The 23778-nt window shown below is 38.0% G+C and overlaps 1 protein-coding gene across 1 annotated transcript in view; it reads right to left on the reverse strand.

Annotated features, from left to right (window-relative positions):
• The window catches only part of LOC127409945 (nesprin-2-like), a 135894-nt gene that overhangs the window by 105095 nt on the left and 7021 nt on the right, over positions 1–23778 (reverse strand). Inside the window, exons 3-26 of the mRNA XM_051644937.1 lie at positions 19101–19162; positions 17416–17511; positions 17220–17297; positions 17004–17096; positions 14930–15120; positions 14578–14777; positions 13645–13745; positions 12927–13040; positions 12668–12805; positions 10236–10400; positions 10037–10149; positions 9499–9667; positions 9318–9414; positions 9016–9209; positions 6490–6648; positions 5992–6129; positions 5501–5596; positions 5190–5366; positions 4944–5102; positions 3899–4855; positions 3330–3464; positions 1302–1483; positions 1032–1113; positions 556–665 (exon numbers count right to left, since the gene is read on the reverse strand). Of these exons, the coding sequence (XP_051500897.1) occupies positions 556–665; positions 1032–1113; positions 1302–1483; positions 3330–3464; positions 3899–4855; positions 4944–5102; positions 5190–5366; positions 5501–5596; positions 5992–6129; positions 6490–6648; positions 9016–9209; positions 9318–9414; positions 9499–9667; positions 10037–10149; positions 10236–10400; positions 12668–12805; positions 12927–13040; positions 13645–13745; positions 14578–14777; positions 14930–15120; positions 17004–17096; positions 17220–17297; positions 17416–17511; positions 19101–19162 (4006 nt within the window). The remainder of the gene's footprint in view (positions 1–555; positions 666–1031; positions 1114–1301; positions 1484–3329; positions 3465–3898; positions 4856–4943; positions 5103–5189; positions 5367–5500; positions 5597–5991; positions 6130–6489; positions 6649–9015; positions 9210–9317; positions 9415–9498; positions 9668–10036; positions 10150–10235; positions 10401–12667; positions 12806–12926; positions 13041–13644; positions 13746–14577; positions 14778–14929; positions 15121–17003; positions 17097–17219; positions 17298–17415; positions 17512–19100; positions 19163–23778) is intronic.

The raw sequence follows: 23778 nt of genomic DNA on the forward strand, positions 1-23778 counted from the left end.
GCAGGGTCCAAAAGGCTGAGACCTATACTAAAAATGCTTCTATTTGTGGTTTTTCTACTTTGATTAAATAAATAAATACATACATACATACATTTCATTATCAGGATACTGTAGCATGTTTGAGTGAAGAATGAACATGAATTGCTTAGTATTTGGTATGCCCCCCTTTTGCTTAATAACAGCATGAGCTTGAGATGGCATGCACTTCACAACTTTGTTTCAAAACCTGATTTGAGAATTTTCCAAAAGGGCATTGTGTGTGCTTCAGTGGAAGCAAGGAAATCTGACCTTATTTACCAAGGAAATAACATGGTTGTTGTCGCAAATTTGCTTAATTCATTAGTGACCTAAAAATACTGTAGTTCAGAATCTTAAATATCAAAACTGAAATCTCTTTTCCAGGTTCTAATTTGATTTAGAATCCCATATTGTCAATGCAGACTTTTTGACCCCACTGTATAAAGGTCATAATATTCATTTTTAGATATGCCATTTAACCTCATACAATCAACTAGCTTCCTCAGATAACATCGGCAAAAAAGGGAAATATGTTACCTGCTCTGAGGTTCCTGTGGGGTAACCTTTACTTCCTCTGCGGAGCAGGGGTGGATGACGGTCCTTTCGGGTATCTGTTTCATCTCCACAGTGTTGGTCTGGACGATGGCCTATGAGTGAGAGAGAGCAAAGCTAGAGTCATTACGACAGGGGTTAAGGACCCCAGACCATCTGAACACACTCTTCAGCAACCCCATCTAATTTCAGCAGATTAACTCCTCTGAGCTGTCCATGTGCTTAAGAAGGTCAACAACAGCCAATTAGAGTTGGCCACACCAGGAAAACGTGTTAATATCAGGCAAACAGAAAGCCCACAGACAAAAAAAAAAAAAAAAAAAAAAAAAAAAGTTACTGATGGTTACTGAAGTCATGCAGGCTGCATGTTAGTGTGAGCAACTGGTTAAAAAAAAACAAGCACTTTTAATAAAAAATACAGCACGGGTTATATATAGATAAAGAAATATGAGCATATGTACCTGTGAGATGTCAGGGTATATTGATTGGTCATCTAGCGGTCTAGTCTCTCTCAGCAGGATGCAATCCTTGACTGCTCCACCCCTGCTGAGAACGAACGAACAAACGAACACACACACACAAATAGTTTTAGTCTGGCATATACCTCAAAATAAATTATGAACGCAACATTACAGAGATATTTTCATTAACATTTTACAATGGGTTTATAGTGAAAACAAGGCATTACACTATATCATGTACATAAATATAATGTGCCATCCCTTTCTAACCTGTCCTGGCAAGGTGTTAAAACACCTGTCGAGTCTTTGTGGTGCTGAACGGTCTCCACCCTCTCGGTGTTAATCATCAGGTGGGTGATGGCAAGAGGAAAACTCTCTGTGTGCTGCAGACTCTCAATCATTCTTGTCAAGGCTTCCAGACAACCTGAATGCTCAGTTGCTGTGGCACCTGCCTAAGGGTTTTAATCAAAAACCTTCAGCAAACAAACTGCCTCCAAGCTCTTCAACAATACAGATATAATATATAGTAATGCATGTGCAATGGCCTTTTAAAATTTTTGTTAACAATCCCATTACAGGCAACGAGGCATGGCTAACTGACTGTGATTAGAGAACAAAGCTCGCAACATGAGATCATATAGCTGCAAGTCAAAGTTGTAAGTGCCAGTTTGCCCAAACATGCATACAGTCAATAAATAATCTCTAAAAGAACAAATAAACCTCCGATGATTTAATTATTATAAAATGACATTTATAAACTATTGAACAATTGAACTATTGAAGTTCGATAACTTTTAAGAGACTTGGGGGCCAAGATCAAACTTGGGCGCATATCATTAACTGATAGAAATTCCATGTACTGTGTAAAAGTTTAACGGTACTGAGCAAAACATACAGAGACAGTTCACTTAATGCAGTCAGCTCAGATGCAGAGGCACACAGATTAAAATCCAACCTACACACACACACCAAGACAATGGAGTTGTTAGTTTTAATTAAAAAAAAATTTAAACAGGCAGGTTTACAGGTTGCCTAATAGGGCTGGATATCGATACAGATTTTGCAATATGATTTGATTCCGATTCACAAGCTTCCGATTCAGTTCGATCAGATTCAATTCTGATTTGATTCAGATTATTTTGGGTATATTTAGTGTATATATCTGATTAAATTTGGGTATATTTCAGTTGTAATGTCCATTTTGCTTACATATGAAAGCAATTTGACGATTTTCAATACCAATTTTGATACAAGAAAATATTGAAATATAAAATACAGAAAGAAATGTTTCAAGATCTCAAGTAGTTAAGACAAACAGTAATAAAATAAGAACAAACACACAAATTATAAGCAATAGAACAAATAACAACAAAGATCCAGATTAAGAAAACATTCAGAAATTGAAAAAAGTAATGAAATGTAACAAAATTACTTAAATTTACTGGTCTTCACGCTATAATTATAATACATTAATACTTTCTAAAGCTGCGTATTTTATCCAGCCAAGAGCTGTCAGTGGATTTATTGCAGTTTGATTAATAATAATGACATTCTAGAGAGCGGCAGGTCTATTAGACCACATTTACACTTCAAGTTCGATATTTTGATAAAACATTTTGTCCCGCCGTTTACGTTCACTTTAGACATAACTGGCTTAGTTTACATTAATGCCTCACTAAGACAGGAATTTTCACAGAATTTTTAGGTGTATTTTACCATTCACGGTAACGAGCTCAACCAGTGGTTGCCTTGTGATCGACCGTATGAGCACTTCCAGCACAGAATAAAAAGATCTATCTTGTGATTTAAAGAATCAATATCACAATCATTGAAATGAAGATTGCAATTAATCTGATTTTCTTTTTTCTGCCAGTCCTACTGTACACTTCACTGTACTCCTAAAATCAGACAAAACAGGCTGCTACCACTGCATTCACAGCCTAAACAACAATACAGGACTTCTACATTAGTTCTTAAGAATTGTGACCAAAAAGATGCTGTTTTTAAATCAGTGATTGAATCATGGCAAGATGTGCTAATATACCTACACAAGTTCAGCTGTTACTACAAATATAGCTGACCATGTTTGGGCATATCAAGATTAATGTTTTATAAAACCGTACAAAATCTAAATGTCCCTCAAAATTTTTCAAGGAAAACGTGTCACATAAACAAAAGAAATTTGCAAACAGTTGCAAACCACTGATATTCCAGCATCCAATTAGTTAAGGGAGCAGCTCTGGTCTGTCCTGAGCAGCATACTGATAATTAATGACCAAGCCATGTTCTCTCTCTCACCTCCCACTGGGCCCTGACAGACTGACAGAGGAGGTCCAGGTCTCCGAGCTCGGCATCAGTGCAGAAGGCCCCCATTCCTTTCACAGTTTCTATGAACTCCTCCAAAACAGCAGGCCTGAGAAGCCGTGATGCTGCCTATTGAACAAAAACATCTACAAGTTGCTATCAACAAAATCAACAACATAACACTAGTCATAAATAGCTTACAGTTGCTGGGAAAAGTATGTGATCCCGTTGGATTTACCTAGATTTCTGTATAAATTGATCACAACAACAGACAAACACAGTCTGCTTAAACAAATAGCGCATAATGATGCATTTTCATGTCTTTACTGAACACATGTAACCATTCACAGGGCAGGGTGGAAAAAGTATGTGACTTCTCCAAAAGCTACTTGTCAGAGTAGCTACAATCAATGAGAAGAGATTGGAGGTGTTGGCCAGAGCAGTGTTCACACACGTTTTGACATGTTACAGTATTTTCAACTAAAAAAAAAAAAAAAAAAAAACCACACACTATTGGATTGCTAATAATTATTGTATTTGAAAATCATCAGAAATGGTCTCACCTGCTTTTTCCTGGGTTGTTTGTTATTGAACACTGTGATTACATCCTGTATGTGGTCCTGCAGGTGCTGTTTGGCTTTTTCCAGTCTGCTTTTGGCTAAAGCTTGAGCTCTGGCATATACCTCATTCTGTTCTGGGACATGAGGAACAGTTGGAGACTTGCTTTGACCTTTCTTCTTTTGTTTTGTGCAGATAGATGAGGGTTTTGGAGGAGATGGATCATTTGGCAGACTACCAGATAATGCAAGGATCGGTTTCTGAACAGGTGGGTCACTTTGTGTTTTTATGTGCTCTTCCGTCTTTTGACGTTTTCTGGGTTCTTGGGTTTGTAATGGCTCATGTGACTGTGGAAAGCTTTGACCCTTGGGGAGTACCCTTTGGTGTGGGGTGGCCAATGAGGTTTGAGATTGTGATTTTAGTGATGTACCAAGGTTTTGTTCTACTGGCATTCCAGATGGAGTCACTGTAAAAGATGTATACAGAGTGTTTAAGCTAAATGTAGGCAAGGATGAAGAGTTGAGAGAGTCTGATGGTCCAAAGCCACTGGTTTGGCTTGAGTCAACAGAGATAACCTGAACTTCAGTCTGTGGTTTCATTTGAGTCTTCCTTCCAACAACCGATGACAGCACTGGCTGTTTGAGCTCAATTTGCTGAATCTGACATACAGCTGTCTTCTGATGTTTGGGTATTTTATCATGAAACTCAGGGAACACTTGGGGTTGCATGCCCAGTTGTGCCTGCAGCTGAAGAGAAAGATCTTCTTGGTTTTGAGGCTCTATTAGGCTCTCTCGAGAAGGTTTGGTGCTTTTGGGAAACATCGGAGCCTGATGTTGTTGAAAGGATTGAGTGTGGTCCTCAGACTGAGAATATGCTGGCACGATAACCTTAGAAGAGGGCTGTGAACCATCAGGCTGTCCTTCACGCTTACCTCCATGACAATTGAGCATCTCAATAACCTCCTAAAAACATACACAAAGAGACATGGAGTTGATAATACTGGATTGAAAACTGTTTTGACTGATACAGTGAAACGCAGTAATCAGGCACCTGACACTGAAAGACAGTCTGTTTCACTCTGTCTTGTAGAACTGACATGCTGTAGTAAGGCAGGGAAGGGGTCTTTTGCACTGATGTCACCAATGTCTGCAGGTCCTCACTTTCTGTCACCACCTGTCCTTCTAACTGTAGACCTCGCGAGATCAGCGCCTGTAATGGGAATCATAAAGAGATGAAAATGTGAAGGCTTTGTTTTAATCTATCAACTAAGACTCAGGCTAGGGTGATTCTGCTCACTTTGGCCTTGGGATGAGGCCCCCGATGGCCCCTACGCTGGCATTCTTTTAGATGCTGGCAGACATCTTGGGCTTCCGATCTCCAGTTTTCAAGCTCGGCCACTCTTCCCTCCAGCAGGGACGCAGCTCTCTGGAGGCCCTCACACGACTTGTCCACACCACACAGAGTCTCGAATATCTGCCAAGGAACATGTTCCAAATAGAGAACGAGACAGATTTAAAGCTCTTAATTAATACAACCATTACTCTCATAACAGATTAAGCATCTAGAATACGTCCAATTTAGTTTACCAGAAAGGAAATTTTCATCACCTCTGGTAGAGTACGTTTCTGTGGAGTTTCCTCCTTGCATTCTGGTAATGGAGTTAAAGAGTCCATATTCAACTCTGATATCTTCTGAATGATGATCTGAATGTGGGGAGAGAAAGATTTTAAACAAATTTCCCAGCCCCTGTCTCCCATTGCTCCCAAAACAGAGAGTCTCGACCCAAAGTTGCAATTGGCTGAGCCAATGTTTCTATGTTGGGCTGGCATACTTAAACAGAGCAAAGTTTTGAAAGCTCCTCAGTCACACTGACAACACTCTTTAGGAAGTTAGTTTGCAACTTATGAATGGCTTATTTACAGTATAGTTCTTTGTACATTAAACTATGATAGCAAATAGCATTAAAAAAAAAAAAAAAAAAAAAAACATTTACACTCTTCACCTTAAACGAGAAAGCGAGAAAAACTAGTACAACAGTATGTCCAGTACAAAATTCCGGCACTAGAGCTGGGAGGAATTTGCGATCAGATCGGCATACCTGGAGTTTCTTCCTATATATACGTAGAGGTCCAGATGACACCTCCACTGCCTCTCTAAGCACCCAGCCTGCTTCCTGCATAAGGCCTTGGGCAGTTTGTACACCTGCGACCACACTAGTGGGCTGAGGGACCACTGCCTGAAAATAGGAGAATTCAGCACATGTCCTTTGATGTAAAAGCTTGTCCTATTGTTAAACAAGAACATCTTTTTTTCTTAAATGAACAATCACAATCTATATTGTAAAATGTTAAAAGAACAAAAAGTACGTACACACAGGTATAAACAGTAAGTACATATGATCTAAAACAATGCTTCAGTGGTTTTTAAAACACAATAGTCTAGAGTACCAGCTTGTCAGACAATGAAAAATACCCTGTCAAGATCTACTAACAAGGTATGCAACTTTCTGAAAGGATAAGAAAAGGCTGGGTTTAGGCATTTTAAAGTCATCAAGCAGAATGACTATAACAAGAGGGGCTTGTGTTTACAAACTCACAAACTTGGTCCTTTTAATGAAGTCAGCCCACTGCATGTTGAGTCTGCAGAGCTCATCAGCAAGAGAGTGACTGGTGGAGGCATCAGACATCTCAATGAGAAAGTTTCCAGCCTCATTCAGCTGGGCTTGTTGAGAACTCCACTCAGACAAATGCTTCTGCTGCATTATGAAAAAGGTCTTGTGACAACATAACCACAAAAATAGCAAAAAGCTGTTATGTCTTAACTCAAGTTTTGCCCTTAGGATATGAAAAATGACTTACACAAATGACAGTTAAATGTCTTTATCTAGATTATATATTGTACAATGGCCAAGTATTTGCACACTTAAAGGAATAGTTCACCCAAAAAAAATTAAAATTATCTCATCATTTACTGACCCTCATGCAATTTCAGATGTGTATGTCTTTCTTTTCTGCTGAACACATTCAAAAAAATCTTTAGAAGAATATCTCAGCTCTGTAGGTTCATACAATGCAAGTGAATGGGTACAAAAATGTGTAAGCAGCATAAAAGTAATCCATTAGACTTAATGGTTAAATCCGTGTCTTCAGAAGTGATATGATAGTTGTGGATGTGAAACAGATCAATATTTAAGAGCTTTTTTTACTATCAATTTCCACTTTAAATTTAGTAAGTAAAAATGTATTTATATAGCGCTATTCTAGACAGTTGTCGCATAGTGTTTCACAGTAAAAAACAAAGCAGTATAAACAAACAAGACAGAAGATCACGACACAATACAACATAGCCATAAAACATTGCATAAACCACTTAAGACAAAAGACCACACATCACACGATATAAACTAGGCGAAAGCCAACTTGTAAAAGTGAGTTTTTAAAGAGGTCCCATTATACTTTTTGGAATTTTACCTTTCTTTTAGTGTGTAATATAGCTGTTTGTGCATGTAAAAAGGTCTGCAAAGTTACAAAGCACAAAGTCCACGCCAAAGGGAGTTACTCTCTCCCACAGAAAACACTGCTCTTGAACTGCCTGAAACGCCTGGTTTGCAGTCTAGCCATTACTTCCGTGACATAGCTACGTCACTATGTAACACATCTGCATAATGCCTGCCTCAGGAATCCGCTGCTCAGGAAGACTCGGGAGCTGAAACTCGGTTATGGTAAGGGGCGTTACATTTCCGACACGCGCTCCAAGCGGTTGAAAATCAAAACAGACTGGGCCAGCTGACCAATCAGAGCAGACTGGGCTTTTTGGAAAGGGGGGGCTTTAAAGAGACAGGAGCTACAACAGAGCGTTTCAGACAGAGGGTGAAAAGAGGTGCTGCAGCAATGTACAGTATGAGAAAAATAATGTTTTTTGAACATTAAAGCATGTAAACCTATTCTAGTGGACCCCAAAATAAAATTATGAACCTGTAAATGGGCAAAATATGGGCTCTTTAAGAGTTTCTTAAAACCTGACTCGGATTGGGCCGATCTTAAGATAAAAGGAATATCATTCCAAAGTCTAGGCACTAAGACAGCAAACACTCTGTCTTGATTCGATGATCGTAGAGTCCTTGTTGGTCTGTGTGGAATCAATAATTCAGTAATATAAGGTGGTGCTTGCCCATGCAATGCTTTATGGGTGATAAGTAAGATTTTCACATTCAAGACACACAGTAATACACTTTCACATTCTTTTGTTTTTTGTGATTCGCATTATTTGTGCTTACTGGGCAGGGAGGAAAATTTATAATAAAAAAGGACAAAATATTGATCTGTTTCTCACCTACACCTACCATATCGCTTCTGCATATACAGATTTAACCACTGGAGTCTTATGGATTACTTTTATATTGCCTTTATGAGCTTTTTGGAGCTTCAAAGTTCTGGCCACAATTGACTTGCATTGTATGGACCAACAGAGCGGAAATATTCTTCTAAAAATCTTTGTATGTGTTCAGCAGAAGAAAGGAAGTCATACACATCTGGGATGACATGAGGGCGAGTAAATGAGAGAATTGTCATTTTTGTGTGAACTATTCATTTAAGCAACATTAAAATTGTATGATTCCATTGCATCGAAAGCAATATATCAAGAGTTTTCAGCAAACAAATGATGCTAAACCTTTTCTCAGAACTAACTTTACTTTTCTTGGCTATTTTTGCAATTACTTTTAACCTACTGGTCCCATTCATTGGATTTTTATGGACGTCTGAACTGAAGTAAATTCTTCTCAAGTTCACAAAAATGTCTTAACAGAGAAACCACATGTGTAGTTTATATACATTATAAGACCAATAAGAACTATAGACACGTTTGGCAAACAGAAAGTCTTCAAATTCATTACGAAAATTGAAATACAACTGGGTTTGAGATTTTATATAATACAACAGTAAGTTCCGGTCCTCCAATCTGATAAGGCAAGCAGCACAACAGCACTCTTGCTCATGTGATATTGCATAAATCTAATGCAATGACATTCATACACTTAATACAATTGTGTCTTAACCGTCCAACTACTTTTTGGACATGCATGGCATGATTTAGAGTATTTTTTCAATGGTAAATCCTGTACCTCTTTCCCTTCAGTTTGTAATTGGCCCTCCTGCCCCAACCAGACCTGTAATAGATACAGGCAGTTTTTGTAGGACTCCCATGCAGCCAGAACACGCTCCATTGTGCCCCTTGCTGCATCTACGGCCTCTGTCCACACCCCCGTCTCATTTTCAACTTCCTTTACCTGCCTGTTCACTATAAGTGAGTCTTCAGCTAAATAAAAATAAATAAATAAAAGTAGAATAGAGGGCAGACATAGCTTACAAGATGTCACCGACTGAGTGGCAAAGTTTAACAGAACTTCCAACAATGCAATCTTACCCAAGGCTGCTTTGTCTGTGTAATTGGCTGCTGTGTCCTTCAGTTTATGAAGTGCTTCCTTCAACATTGACAGCAGGCCTTGCTTGTCAACTGTTTCCTAATTGACATATAGACATTGATAAAACAGTTGATAAACTTACAACGTTGAAAATTATTTTAGTCTTTTCATAGGGCCACATACATGCCAGTCCTGTAGCAGAGAGTAAACAGACTCCTGGGAGCCATAAAGCCCTCTCCACAAGCCCAACTTAGACTTTAGATGCCCCAGCAGGTCATAAACATGGTGTATCCGTTCCCTGTATTGCAGCTTGATGCCGTGGTACTTGACTGTCACTCTGGCACTGGTGAAACTATGGAAGAGAATGTAGAACATGGTAGTAAGGAACCTGTATATCTGAGGAGGCCTTCTGAAAAAAAAGTAAAACCAACCAAAGACCAGCCTGCCAAAAAGACCAGCATAAATTTCCATTCTGGTCAAAACTGGTTTACGATGGTCTAGATGCCAGACCAGCATAGCCATGATTTTTTTTCCACCAGCTAAGCTACCTAGCCAGCATGGACTTTCTCATGAAGTTGGATGACCAAGCAAGTCTAGCAGATTAAGCTAATTAAGAAGCCTGATAAGGACACCAGCATACCAGCATCCTACTGTATGCATGTTTGTGACCAGCCATACTGGTCTTTCAGCAGGGAGGACTGAATAAATTTTGTTTGCCAACCGTCTCTTGATTTCCTTCAGCTTCTCAATTGGCACATGAGGACAACCATCATCGTCTGTGTTATGGTAATGATGAAGGGTGTTCAAATGTTGGCTTAAATCCTCAACCAAAACCTGAGGTGGTAGAAAGAGTAAACATTCCAATACACATAATTTAGAAATACACATGTGAGCATGATAATTCATGGCTGCACAATGACCTTGAGTTGTTCTTGTTTGTTTCTGGCGTCTCTGGCAGCAAGAGCATGATCTTCTGTGTTTCTGTTCTCTTCAGACAGGACTGCCTCCATATGCTGAAGCCACTGACACAGTGTGTCCAGGGGGGCCGGCAAGCCAACATCCAGCTCTGTTCTGTACTCTTGTAACTGCAGAGGATTGTATGCATAAATTTATGTTTTTTTTTTTTTTTTTTTTTTTTTTTTACAAACATAGTGTTGCCATTTGATAATTTGGCATTTTTGCAGGTACTTTCATTCAAAGAGACTTCTAGGGCTTATATGAAAAATACAGAAAAAACAAAATACCCTAGATATTTAAAATATGTGGGCAAAAAATGTCCCTGTATTGAATCCCTCTGCTTTTTCTGTAATCTAGCATTTGATTATTCTATTCAAGGTCTATTTAGCTCACCATTATGTGCCTTTGCAGGCACTGTACACAAAAAGTGTTTTGGATTTACTTAAAATATACAGTATATGTAGCATTTTTGCATCACACTATTAAGTAAATTCAACTTATGGTCATTTTATATCAGCATAACAAGAAAATCTTTGTTAGATGTACACAAATGCATCAGTTCATTCAACTTCATTTACTTAAAAAGGTATGTCACACGAAAAAATTTAACAAATAATAGCACATTGTTTCATATGAAATATACTATTATTTTTTCTACTTAATTTAATTGGCTCAAAAGAAAATAATGACTGAGGTCAGTCATTATACAATTGATTATCTAAAGATGTGCAGTAAAGCTGCATTTCAGCTACACACAATCACATGGGCAAGGAAAAATGACAGATTGACTTTAAATGAAACAACTAATTAGAGCAAAATAACATCAATAATACTAAAAAAAAAAAAAAAACAACAACTATGAACTAACAACTAAAATGCCCCAATAAGTTTGTTTTGACCAAACAAAAGTGCTTAAATTATTCAAGCACAAGGCTTAATGGGTATTCCCCAAACTTCAGTTTTTTACTAGATCGTTTGCGTAAGTAGTACTTAAAATCTTAATTTTATGGATTTTTAAGCCAAAGAAGTTCATGGAACTCATACATATTCTTTTACTTGATGTATCACTCCAAGTTGACCTTATAATTAATATTTGTGTTGTACACATTAACGCAAATTAAGCTAAAAATGTTATAGATATGCACGTTTCCGAGTAGAATCTATTTATTTTTATACGTTAGTGTTGAGCCAACAAATATTCATTTCGTTTTTTGTAGTGAGTGACCTGTAACTGTAGATATCTGTATGCACTCTCACAAGTGCTGTTGAATGTGAAGCTAATATGAAGTGCTTTAGCAGAGCTTTAATTGGTGCCATGCATTCATGGTCAACTAAGTAGTCAGGGCTTTGTAAAATACAGTGATATTATTTAGTGATATTTGGAAAAATGTAAATCTCTTAAGCTAAATACTGTAAATGCATCATTAACAATTTATGGCCATTTTCCCCTCAATGTGCTCTTTGATATCCACCTTTTTTTCTGAACAGTGTTTCACGTTTCATAATGTACAACTGTTTTCGCTTTCCAGTCTCCAGTGTTTTCACTCCCATCGACATATGTTCTTAGCGGATAATGTGATGTTTAGCGTAATAAATTTGTAAAATTGTCCCAAAAAAAAAAAAAAACATATGTAGCTCCATAGGGCTGATACTTTAGAGAGTTGTGATGACAGCCGCTAAAGATGTGACAGCACTTTTTGACAGTGCCTCCTCACCTGTTAAAGTTCAAGGACTGGGTGGATGATATGAAGCTATGGCCCGAGGTTGGTTACGTTGATATCATTAACTACATTAAGATGTGAAGACTGTAAAAGTTGAGCCTGAATTTATTTTTATTCCAACTAACACTTAAAATGGTTGTTGTTCTCCATCTGGAACACTTGTATTGGTAGTTTCTTATGGAGGCCGGAACCAGAAAACAGTCCAGTGGCAATTACAAACATCATGGCGCCGCCCAGTGGTTAGTCAGAAAAACTGTGAATAGGCTTTATCCAATTTCTGAAGCTTGTACATATCCCAGTCTTTCTCACTTGGAACCACAAACCAAACAAATGCCAGCTCCACCATGAAGAAGCGGTTTTTCATGGGAAAAATAAAAAATAAAATAAAATCAACACTGAAAATGAAGAAAAATTCCCCAACAACTCCAAAACTTCAAATAATGATTATATCAAAGTGTACCATGTCAGTAGTGCTGCAGAATCTAATATACGAACTGGCCAAATATTGAAAATATTGTACATTATTTTGTACATATCTTGTACATTATTTACATTCTACTCTTGTATTTGATGTTGATTTGATATGGTCATAATTGTTTAGACAGACGATATTTTTCAATGATTCAATAGAAGTATTTGACCAATGGGCCGCATGTCTAAACCAAGTATCTCACCCTCTCCTCCATGATGTCCCAGGCCTTTATAAGTGCTTGCTGCTCCTCGCCGGGTTTAGCAGAGCGTCTCATTGCACTAAGCAATGGAATAACTGGACGTCGCTGGCCATAGTAAGTCCCCACAAAGTTCTGGAATACCTGGATTGAATTAAAACACTCAGGACCTGTCATAAAATTTCTTATTTGTGATCCAAAAGAAAAGGCCTGAGGAAAAAAAAAATCAGTGTAGAAAAGATTTAAAGTTTTTCATTCAGTATACCTGATATCTTTCTGCATATCCCTTCCCCTCTGTAGAGGTCCACGCCTCCACTAACTCCTGATAGGCTCGCTGTAGCCAGCATGTCATCTCTCTGGCTTTCTGATTGGGTGAAGCCTGAGGGCATGGCAAGAGACATAGAAATGAATCAGAAATTTATTTTCAAACCTTAAAGCATGATGAAATGATGTCTTACATGCTGAGGCAGAGTCTGGAATAAGTTTCGAGGTGAACTGTGGAGGAATTCAAAGGCACACAGTGGCATTTGTACCTGATGAAGTGGGGAGGCCAGAACAGCAGGAGTGAAGTATGTAGGGATGTTGATGGGAGAGATACATGAAGGAGAGAGCAAAGTTTGAAGCTGCATCCAACCAGCAGGAGTTGACAAAAAAAAAAAAAGAGGAGGAGGAAGCAAAGACAGAGATCCACAAAAAGAGGAAGCGGGGTTAGAGAGAGAAAAGAAAAGTGACAGACTAACATAAGGACAGGACTGGCTGGAATGGGGATAGTTAAACCAAAACTAGCCTCAGCCACCATTACCTTTCATTGCATCATACAATGAAAATGAATTGACTGAGGCTAACATTCTGCCTAACATCTTTTGTGTTTGATAGAAGAAAGTAAGTCAAAGGGGTTTGGAACAATATGAGGGAGAGTAAATGAAAGAATATTCATTTTGAATATCTGAATATTGAATACTTTAAGTAGGACATGGTCTCACCTCAAAATCATCATCAGCTGAGGGCAGATCATTGGAGTACTGCAGGAACTGAGCAATGTATGTCATAATGGACTTCTCATCAGGGTTACTGACATCAATGTCTGAGAAAAAAAAAAAGATTTTTAAAATACTGTACATGAACTTCAAACAAAATTTTAAAGAACAAAGTTCTCAACTAATAGGTCACAGCCATCAATAATAATTTGCAGGTCTGTTTTTATACTCACAGACTACAGGGAAAAAAAACAACGGTATATGAAAATCATAGAATGTAACTATCCAAATCATCATACATAGTTAGGATAGCAAAATAAATACGCTTATCAGATTTTAAAAGGCAGACAAAACCCCTCCCATAAACATCTTTTGTTTTGGCCGTCAAAGGTCGTGCATCCAATCAAACTATACTGTATTGTCACAAAAATTCATTGTAGCGCGGAGGAGGGCGGGGCCGGGCAAGAATGATGCACGCCCGGACCCCAATCAGCCTGATGCGGCGAGCGAGGGATAAAAGGTGACTGGAGAGGGCAGCTCGAGAGAGAGAGAGAGAACTATGGGCAGCTGCCCTGCATGTGTTTGTGTCTTTTTGTTTATGTTTATTATTAAACTATTATTTATATTGTCAAGCCGGATCCCGCCCCCTCCTTTCCCTCTACCCTCTTTACATACACCTATCCATGTTTGAAGCTAGCCAAATTAGACCGATGCCAACATGGAATTCATACTGTTTATGGTAATATGAATTACTACCTTTAATTCATAAATATATTAATAAATGTCAATGTTTTTTATTTACTTGTCTACAATAAACAAACAGTTTTGTTACTTTGTTGGGTCACCACTTGATGTCCAATGTAAAATCTGGGTCCTGAATCAAAACCAGTTAAAAACCATTACACTAGACTAAGATATATTGCTATTAATGGTTTTCACCCTCTGGCTCAAGCAGTCTGGGAATTCCCAGCTCCATCTCAGCGAGGTGAAATGCTTGCTCCAGCTTTTCCAGGTGGCTTCTGGTCTGGGCTTGAGAGAGGTCCACCAGATCTGGTCTAAGAGAACACAGGATGGCCAGGAACACCTCACCACTCCTCCAGCTGGATTTAAAGTCCCTCACACTGGCTGTACAACCAACTCTGAATAAAAGATGAATATCATTAAAGGGTCCTCTTAGAGAAAAATCTGAGTGGAATGAAAAGAGGAGGAAAACAGAGGAAATAGAAATAGAACCTGTGCAATATATCTGCATCTACTATGGCCTCAAAAAAAAAAAAAGTTAAATTCTCACTTCTGGCACTGGTCCCGAACCCACAGGAGCAGAGCCTTCTTAGCAGAGAGACGGAAGCGTGCATGGAGCGGTGATGCTCTCCGAAGAACAGGACTGCTGGCAGGAGACCCAGGGGCAGAATCCAGACTGGACAGAGAGTCCAGAGAGGATGAGCGGGAGCCATAGGAGAGCATGCTGGCTAGCTCCTCTATCTGTAGTAATGAGTACAAGAGAACATATTTAACACAGCTTTCAATTACAGGCAAAAGGCAATATAGGAAATACGTATATCAGGAACATTTAAGGAAGACCTTGTATAAGGAAGTTATTGAAAAAAAGCTATACTGTATGTGGTAATGAATTGAGCAAATTATACATGCTCAGAAAAAAAAGGTACAAGGCCGTCACTAGGGTGGTACTCTTGTTTTCGGTACAAATTTGTACCATTAAGAAGAAAAAACAATTTGTTCAGAAGAACTGAGAACTTTATTAGGAACATCTGTACACCTACTTATTCATGAGATTATCTAATCAGCCAATCATGTGGCAGCAATACAATGCATAAAATCATGCAGATACGGGCCAGGAGCTTCAGTAATGTTCACATCAACCATCAGAATGGGGTTTGAGTATTTCTGTAACATCAGATCTCCTGGGATTTTCATGCACAAGTCTCTAGAGTTTACTCAGAATGGTGCCAAAAACAAAAAACATCCAGTGAGCAGCAGTTCTGCAAACAGAAATGCCTTGTTGATGAGAGGTCAACAGAGAATGGCCAGACTGGTTCGAGCTGACAGCAAGGCTACGTTAACTCAGATAAACACTCTGTACAATTGTAGTAAGCAGAATAGCATCTCAGAATTCACAACACGCCAAACCTTGAGACGGATGGGCAACAACAGCAGAAGACCTTGTCGGGCACTTTATTAGGACCATAGTGTTTCTAATAAAGTACTCAGTGAGTGTATAAATGTACTTTTAAAAGTGCATAATAGGTTATTAGGGTACAATTTTGTACTCAAAACAAGTTATACATTTTAACTACAGGTAGAAAAAAGTCCCATTGAGGGCAACACCCCAGTGACAACCCTTGTACCTTAAAAAGTACCCTTTTCTGAGAGAGTAGGGAAATCAATATTTGACATAATGGTTTAATGACATCAAGAACAGTGTTTTTTTCACTAAGATACTGTATGTGTATCGTAGAAAGTACAAAACAAATAGATAATGCTAAAAGCACAAAATGACTATTCAGACATTAAACTTTCAAAAATTACAGCCATTAAACAAATAACACAAACTTGTAGAAGAAGCCCCTGTTTAAAAACAATTAGTTCTCAAATTCAGGGGCGTAGATTCCGGGGGCATGGGGGGGTAACCCAAATCTACGCCCTTGCTCAAAGTTCATTCCGTGGAGATGGTAGTATATGAAATTAACAGTAATAATCAGAATTTTAGGTGGATGGGCTACAACAGCAGAAGACCATGTCGGGCACTTTATTAGGACCATAGTGTTCCTAACTTGCTCAGTGAGTGTATGTGTGCGCGACAATATTTTTTTTTTTTTTTTTTTGCCGAATAATTTATGGGTGATGGGAGAACATTAATACCACACACACACAATAAGAGAAAAATGTATAAATTGAAAAGAATGTAAATGGATTGTACAATGTCATTAGAATTGTACCGAGCATATAGACAATAAAGTATATATAAAAAATAAAATAAAAAATAAAAATAAAACTTTCAGCCCAAGTTCCCTGACACAAAGAGTCCTCTAAAAGACAGGAAATTATATATGCCTCCTGGGTACATGTACATCATTATTTTATAATTTTCTTTACTTTGCTGGGGGCATGAACTCACAGCATTGGTTGAGTAATGTTGTTGGGGCAGGTCTAAGCGGGTCGTGCAAAACAATCACAGGAATTTTTATAGTTCCACAGAGACACCGTGTTTGCGGTTTGAGAAAATCTATGAATAGCTTACTTATAGTGTCTCTGCATATTAAGCTGGGATAGAAGAAAGTATTTTAACACTGAAAAGTGACATACTTCAGCTTTAAAGAAATATGTAGATGTATTGTTTTGCTTACATGGCAGTGCAGGATAATTGTCCATATCAGGCCTAGAATGATAGAAGGTTTGCCCTCTATGATGTCTGGGATGTTTATGTTCACCAGTTTTATCTGAGAGTACACAAATACTGTATATCATTTCATATAAATGTGAATGTTCTATTGTTCCTTTAAAGTCAGCCAAACATTCTTTGAAAGACACATTCCCAATAAGAATCACAAAAGACCTCTTACTGATTTATTTTTTAAGAAGTTCAAAGCAGTCTCGATGTTTCCTCTCTGCTGAAACACACCATGACCCCTCTCACGTTTCTAGAAAAGAAAAAAACAAATTCATTGTATGATACCCATGATTGCATGCAGCAAAAACATATCCATTATTATAACAATTCCTCTGTGAACCTCCCGATAGGTGTTTTTCAGCACTCACCATGCGCTGACCACTCATCACCTCGAGTAGGTCCAACAATCGAGTTCCATCTCGAAGGTCCGAGAACAGATCCTGGACTGAGGTCGGAGGGCTCCTCTACAACACACATTCCTATTTTAACTTAAAGTGTTAACTTATATTTATAACAATATTTCATGGCCATTTATTTATGGACACGAAATATTGTCGCTTCGCATGGGGGTCGTGTCATCTTGTAATGACCTGTCTTTTATCTGACTACATATCCCTTCCTTAGTTGCAAATGGTGGATATTTACCTTCTGATGCATATTACTACAGCAAATCTCTCTTGAAAGCCATTTATTTATTTTTTATCCCCTTTTCTCCCAATTTGGAATGTCCAATTCCCACTACATAGTAGGTCCTCATGGTGGCACGGTTACTCAGCACAATCTGGGTGGCGGAGGACAAGTCTCCGTCAATCTGTGCATCTTACCACATGACTCGTTGTGCATGACACCACGGAGACTCCGCATGTGGAGGCTCATGCTACTCTCCGCGATCCACACACAACTTACCACGTGCCCCACTGAGAGAGAGAGAACCACTAATCGCGACCATGAGGAGGTTACCCTGTGTGACTCTACCCTCCCTAGCAACCGGGCCAATTTGGTTGCTTAGGAGACCTGGCTGAGTCACTCAGCACACCCTGGATTCAAACTCATGACTCCTGGGGTGGTAGTCAGTATCAATACTCACCGAACTACCCAGGCCACTTTAAAGCATTTATACTGTAACTATTCAGGGTATAATGTTATATCCAAACCACCATGGGTGATTACCTTTGACCCTTACTCAATTTTATATGACTGTCCTTTTAATATGTCAGTGCAATTATTACAACAACATTAATTTAAAATGGTTAATGAAGTGGTGATGCACCAACTACTTTTAGAATAACTATTACTATATTTTACTACAGTGGACAGATGTGCAACTCTCTCAAAAACATCATTTGGTGGGGGAAAAAAAATTGGGAATAATTATATTCTTGTTTTAAAGTAGAAATACAAAGATTCCATAACCTGATGTAAAATATGCACAAAGAACACCTAAAGCTATATAGAGACTGCTCTATCACTGAAATCCACACAGGTTATCACTTGCTACAGGAATTTCAAGAGCATGTGTCTGATCTGTGGCCAAGTGGCGGTGGACGAGGTGAATGGCTCATGTTACAGCCCGTTGAAGTGCACTGGGCAGGGAGCTATAAATAATCAAGCTCCTTGCCAAGCTCCTCACAGGCAGAAAGAGCAGGACAGACCTTCCTCACTGGCCAGTGAGTCAGCATTTCAACCACTGCCTCATTTAAACTCTATAATGCTTCTAGACTACACGGTTTTGTATTTGATTGTGGAGCGACTACTGCACTGTCAAAAGAAACGCAAAATGTGTAAGAGTAGTAGATCAGACTTTCAATTAAACCGTATATGTTATAAAATAAAATAATTGGGATCTTGGAAAATACATTTGTCTGTTGTGAAACATGAAACAGAAATATTAGTCTTTAGGTCTTGCAAGAAGAGCAATGTGCACACAAATGTCAAATGGCTCTTTATATGAAGAAATGTATTGCCACATGTGCCAACTCAGATGTCAAAATCAAATGTAAAACCAGTCTTGTGAGAGTCATTACAGTAAGTTATGTGTTGTGCTTGGAATTACCTTGGAGAGCTGTGCATTGATCCAGTTTGTGAAAGTTCTCTTCTGAATCTGTTCCTGTTCCACTGTTAATAACATAACATTACATTAGATCGGAATTATTCCTGGACCAAAATCTTGTTGAAAAACTGCATGCTATGCATTTTGAGCGTGTTTGAAAGACATAGCAAGGGAACATTGGCAAAATTAGAATATATCCATGCAAATATGTGTACACATCATGCCGCAACACCGCTTTGTTGCTTTCTGGTTCATAGCAAATCAAAAACCAGCACATTGTTCATACGTAACTATTTAAAATCTGTTAATGTTGCAGTACCACTGGAAATCTTGCTCAACTTACCAATCTTCGAGCTGCCAACAGTTTCCACCTCAAACAGGGGTTTGAGAGACACCATTTTCCTTCATTTGGGCATTAAAATTGCTCTCATCTAGAGTTTCTCTGGTCACCCAGTTGATACATCCATACCATGCAAAAAACTCAGTCGACAGAAACATGGCACTCTAGTCGGGGCCACCACCCACCAATCAACGTTGCATTTAATTTGAAACTTCTTCCTATGCTATTAAAGGGAGACTGGGCCTTTCCTTCAGGACAGGCTGTTCATGTAGTTTTATGGGATAGGATCCAACAAGCTGACTCAGTAACCCATCTTGGAAACTGGATGTCCAGCATCATTTTGGGCCATGGCTACCAATAATCTCAACTACAGTACAACGATGCTCCCTCTTCAAACACATAACTATACAGTCCCAGCCAAAGGTTTGGACACACCTACTCATTCTTTATTAGAATAATTTTCCTCATTTTATTATAATGGTAACATCATCAAACCTAAGAAATAACCCTAAACTGAAGATTAGACAGAATTATGTAGGTCAAAATTTCCACGGCTGAAATCAGTCTACGCTCACCGAAATTAAAATCACTGTCCCCAGTGGCTGAAGCTTGAAGCTTTTTTGAAGGTGTACTAAGAGCAGGTGCGAGCTCCGATTTACTGGTGAAATGTCCACAGAGTGGCAGCAAAAGAGAATTGTATTTTTAGTTGTAAATGATGTAATACAGTCAAGAGGAATGCATATTTTTATTAACCTTTCAAGCTCCAAAATTCACATAAAGGCAGCATAAAAGTAACACATATGACTCTAGTGGTTTAATACATGTCTTCTGAAGTGATGCAATCAATTTGGGTGAGAAACAGATCAAAATTTCAATCTTTTTTTACTATAAATCTCCAATTTCACTTTCAGAAAGTGAAAGTGGAGATTTATGGTTAAAAAAGGACTTAAATATTGATCCGTTTCTCACCCACACCTATTATATCGCTTCTGAAGGCATAGATAAAAACACTGGAGTTTTATGGATTTCTTTTATGCTGCCTTTGTGATTTTTGGAGCTTGAAAGGTCAGGGGCTGGATTCACGAAACGTTCTTAAGAAATTTTTTCTCAACTACCATTTTCTTCTTAATTTGTAACTTAAGAAAAAAAGAATATTTTGTATTCCTGAATAAACTTAAGTTCTTTTCTTTTATCTTAAGATTGTTCTTAAGAAAAACTTAAGCATTCAAATTCTCGAAACAAAATTTCTTAAATATCGTCGTAAATAGCATCTTAAAGTTCGGATAACCTCACCATTGTCTTAAATCCTAAAATGTAAGATGTTTAATGAATTTACTGGGTTTTTCATGTTGATTCTGAAGTCGCAGTGGTCTTTATGTAGAAATTATATTTTAGACCAAAAAACTTTTGACTGTTTTTGGTTTAATTATATTTTTATTTTCAGCTTGTAAACCATGTAAATGTTGTCGCCAAATTCACAATAAATGTTGTTTTGAAGCTTCTTAACGTGGTGACCAATCATGCTAATCCAAACGATGTGCTACATATAGCGCTCTCTCTCTCCGCGATCATTAGAGTTTATAGAAACATAATTATAACATTAGAAAGCTGAGACTCTTTTTCACCCCCATCCACATCCCTATCGGGTTTGGTTACAGCGGAGACAGCCTCAGTCACCCTTTCCCATTTACCCGCCTCTTACTTTCCAACATGATATTATCATCAAGCTTCCCAAGTAGAACTTTTTCCTTGCAGTAATTTCCTCAACAAGAACATCCAGCTCTTGTCTACTTAAGTTTTTGTTTCTTTTCTGTTCCTCCATGTCAAATTAAAAGTTATCAAATGGTTAGCAGTAAGTAAATACTCCTATGTCGATTAATGTCGTTAAACTAACACATCTCATGCACCTTACATTCAAATAAAATTATCGCAAGGTGCTTGCTACTTAAAAAAAAAAAAGAAAAAAAAAAGGAACTACTGAGCTGAGATATTCTTCTAAACATCTTTGTGTTCTGCAGAATAAAAAAAAGTCATACACATCTGGAATGACATGAGGGTGAGTAAATGAAATAATTTTCATTTTTGGATGAACTCTTTCTTTAAGATGTGTCCAAATTGTTGACTGGTAGTGTAAATCCATATGTTCTGGTATATGTATTCGGTTCATAAGCATTATTGAATATGTTCTTGAATGTACTAGCTTTCTGAATACAAAAACACATGATCATCACCGGCTACGTTTAAACATAGAACAATACTTGCATTTATAAAATCTAACCTAAACTGCCAACTTGTTATGTCTGGTAATCTTTAACCTGATGACAAAAGTGTCATCATTGGACTAGACAAACACGTGATGTCACTTTAGACATGACTTCAGACAAGGTGCCATTCTTTAGGACAGGCCCTGTCGTCATAGCAAACAATCGGTAGCCTGGCAACCATGCACCAGCAAGCAGAAACTGTCTGAATGGAGTCCAGCACACAAATGGTTTTAACAGACAGGACCACTAAGACACATGACACACAGTGAATGATCCACACGCAGCAGTTAAAGTCAAAATAAATTTGAATTTGAGACACCAACAGCTACATGTTCAAAGGTCTTTGAGGTATAAAACAGTTACAGATCAGAGGGCTCTACTGAAAAATAGTGGTAAATGAATAATTCAGAATAACAAATTACATTTTAATGCAGAAAACATTTGGGTCGTAAAGTTAAATACAACACACAGCTTAAAGGGATCACCATATGACTTTCTGACTTTAGTGGAATACAAAAGGAGATGGGAGAAAGAAGAAAAAAATATATGCAATTAAAGTGAATGGTGACTGAGGCTGTCATTTTACATAACATCTCCTTTTGTGTTTCACATAAAAAAGAAATTCATACGGGTTTGTAACAACATAATGGTGAATAAATGATGACATAAATTTTCATTTTTGTGTGAACTATCCCTTTAAATTGATTTATTGTCCTATTCATTGTCACTAGAGCCTTTAACAATTGCATATAGCTCTATGTGCTGGCTTATATTTCTTCCGATTCATTCTTGATGTGCCAGGTTACAATTACTGTGTACTCAGGATCATGTGTACTTAAGATGGTGATGAACAGGTTCTAGAAAAACATAGTCAAGTTACTTTTTTGCACACCCTCTCCGAACACGTTTCTGTTTGAAAAAGAAAATGGTGAGTCAACAGTTTACAATCCCAACCACACACTGTCTGGCGGCCACCCTAAACTTCAGAAAGGGGAATACAAATGGAAAAGAACCAGTAGAACAAAAACAGATGAATTCAGATGGAGGAAAAAAAAAAAGCATTTATCATTTTATTGTTCATTTGGCAAGTGCCACATTAAAAACCGCTTACAAAATGACTTCCATACATTTAAAATCAGATGTCATTGTACAAGTTAATTATACCCATATGCTTGAAATAATTGCCAATTTCCTTTTACAAATTTAAACTGCAGAATTGGTCTCACATCTTATCGAAAGATAAAAAGGTAATTTAATCTAATCGGTAACACTTTACTGTAAGGTTCCATTTGTTAACATTAGTTAACAACATTAGTTAACATGAACTAACAATTAACAATACTTAAGCATGTATTAACCTCAGTTAATATTAATTTCAACATATAGTAACATTATATAGTACATTTTTAAATCAAAAGTTATATTAGCAAACAATAATAAATATGCACTATGAACTAACATAAACTGATCAGCCACAACATTAAAACCACCTGCCTAATATTGTGTAGGTCCCCCTCATGCTGCCAAAACAGCGCCAACCGACATCTCCGAATAGCATTCTGAGATGATATTCCTCTCACCACAATTGTACAGAGTGGTTATCTGAGTTACCGTAGACTTTGTCAGTTCGAACCAGTCTGGCCGTTCTCTGTTGACCTCTCTTATCAACAAGGCATTTCTGTCCAGAGAACTGCTGCTCACTGGATGTTTTTTGTTTTTTGCACCATTCTGAGTAAATTCTAGAGACTGTTGTGCGTGAAAGTCCCAGGATATCAGCAGTTACAGAAATATTCAAACCAGCCCATCTGGCACTAACAATCATCCATGCGATTATCTAATCAGCCAGTCATGTGGCAGCAGTGTAATGCATAAAATAATTCAGATACAGGTCAGGAGCTTCAGTTAATGTTCACATCAATCATCAGAATGGGGAAAAAATTTTATCAGTGATTTTGACCATGGCATGATTGTTGGTGCCAGATTGGCTGGTTTGAGTATTTCTGTAACTGCTGATCTCCTGGGATTTTCACACACAACAGTCTCTAGAATTTACTCCAAATGGTGCCAAAAACAAAAA

The sequence above is a fragment of the Myxocyprinus asiaticus genome, chromosome 19, assembly GCF_019703515.2.
Source record: "Myxocyprinus asiaticus isolate MX2 ecotype Aquarium Trade chromosome 19, UBuf_Myxa_2, whole genome shotgun sequence".
NCBI lineage: Eukaryota > Metazoa > Chordata > Actinopteri > Cypriniformes > Catostomidae > Myxocyprinus > Myxocyprinus asiaticus.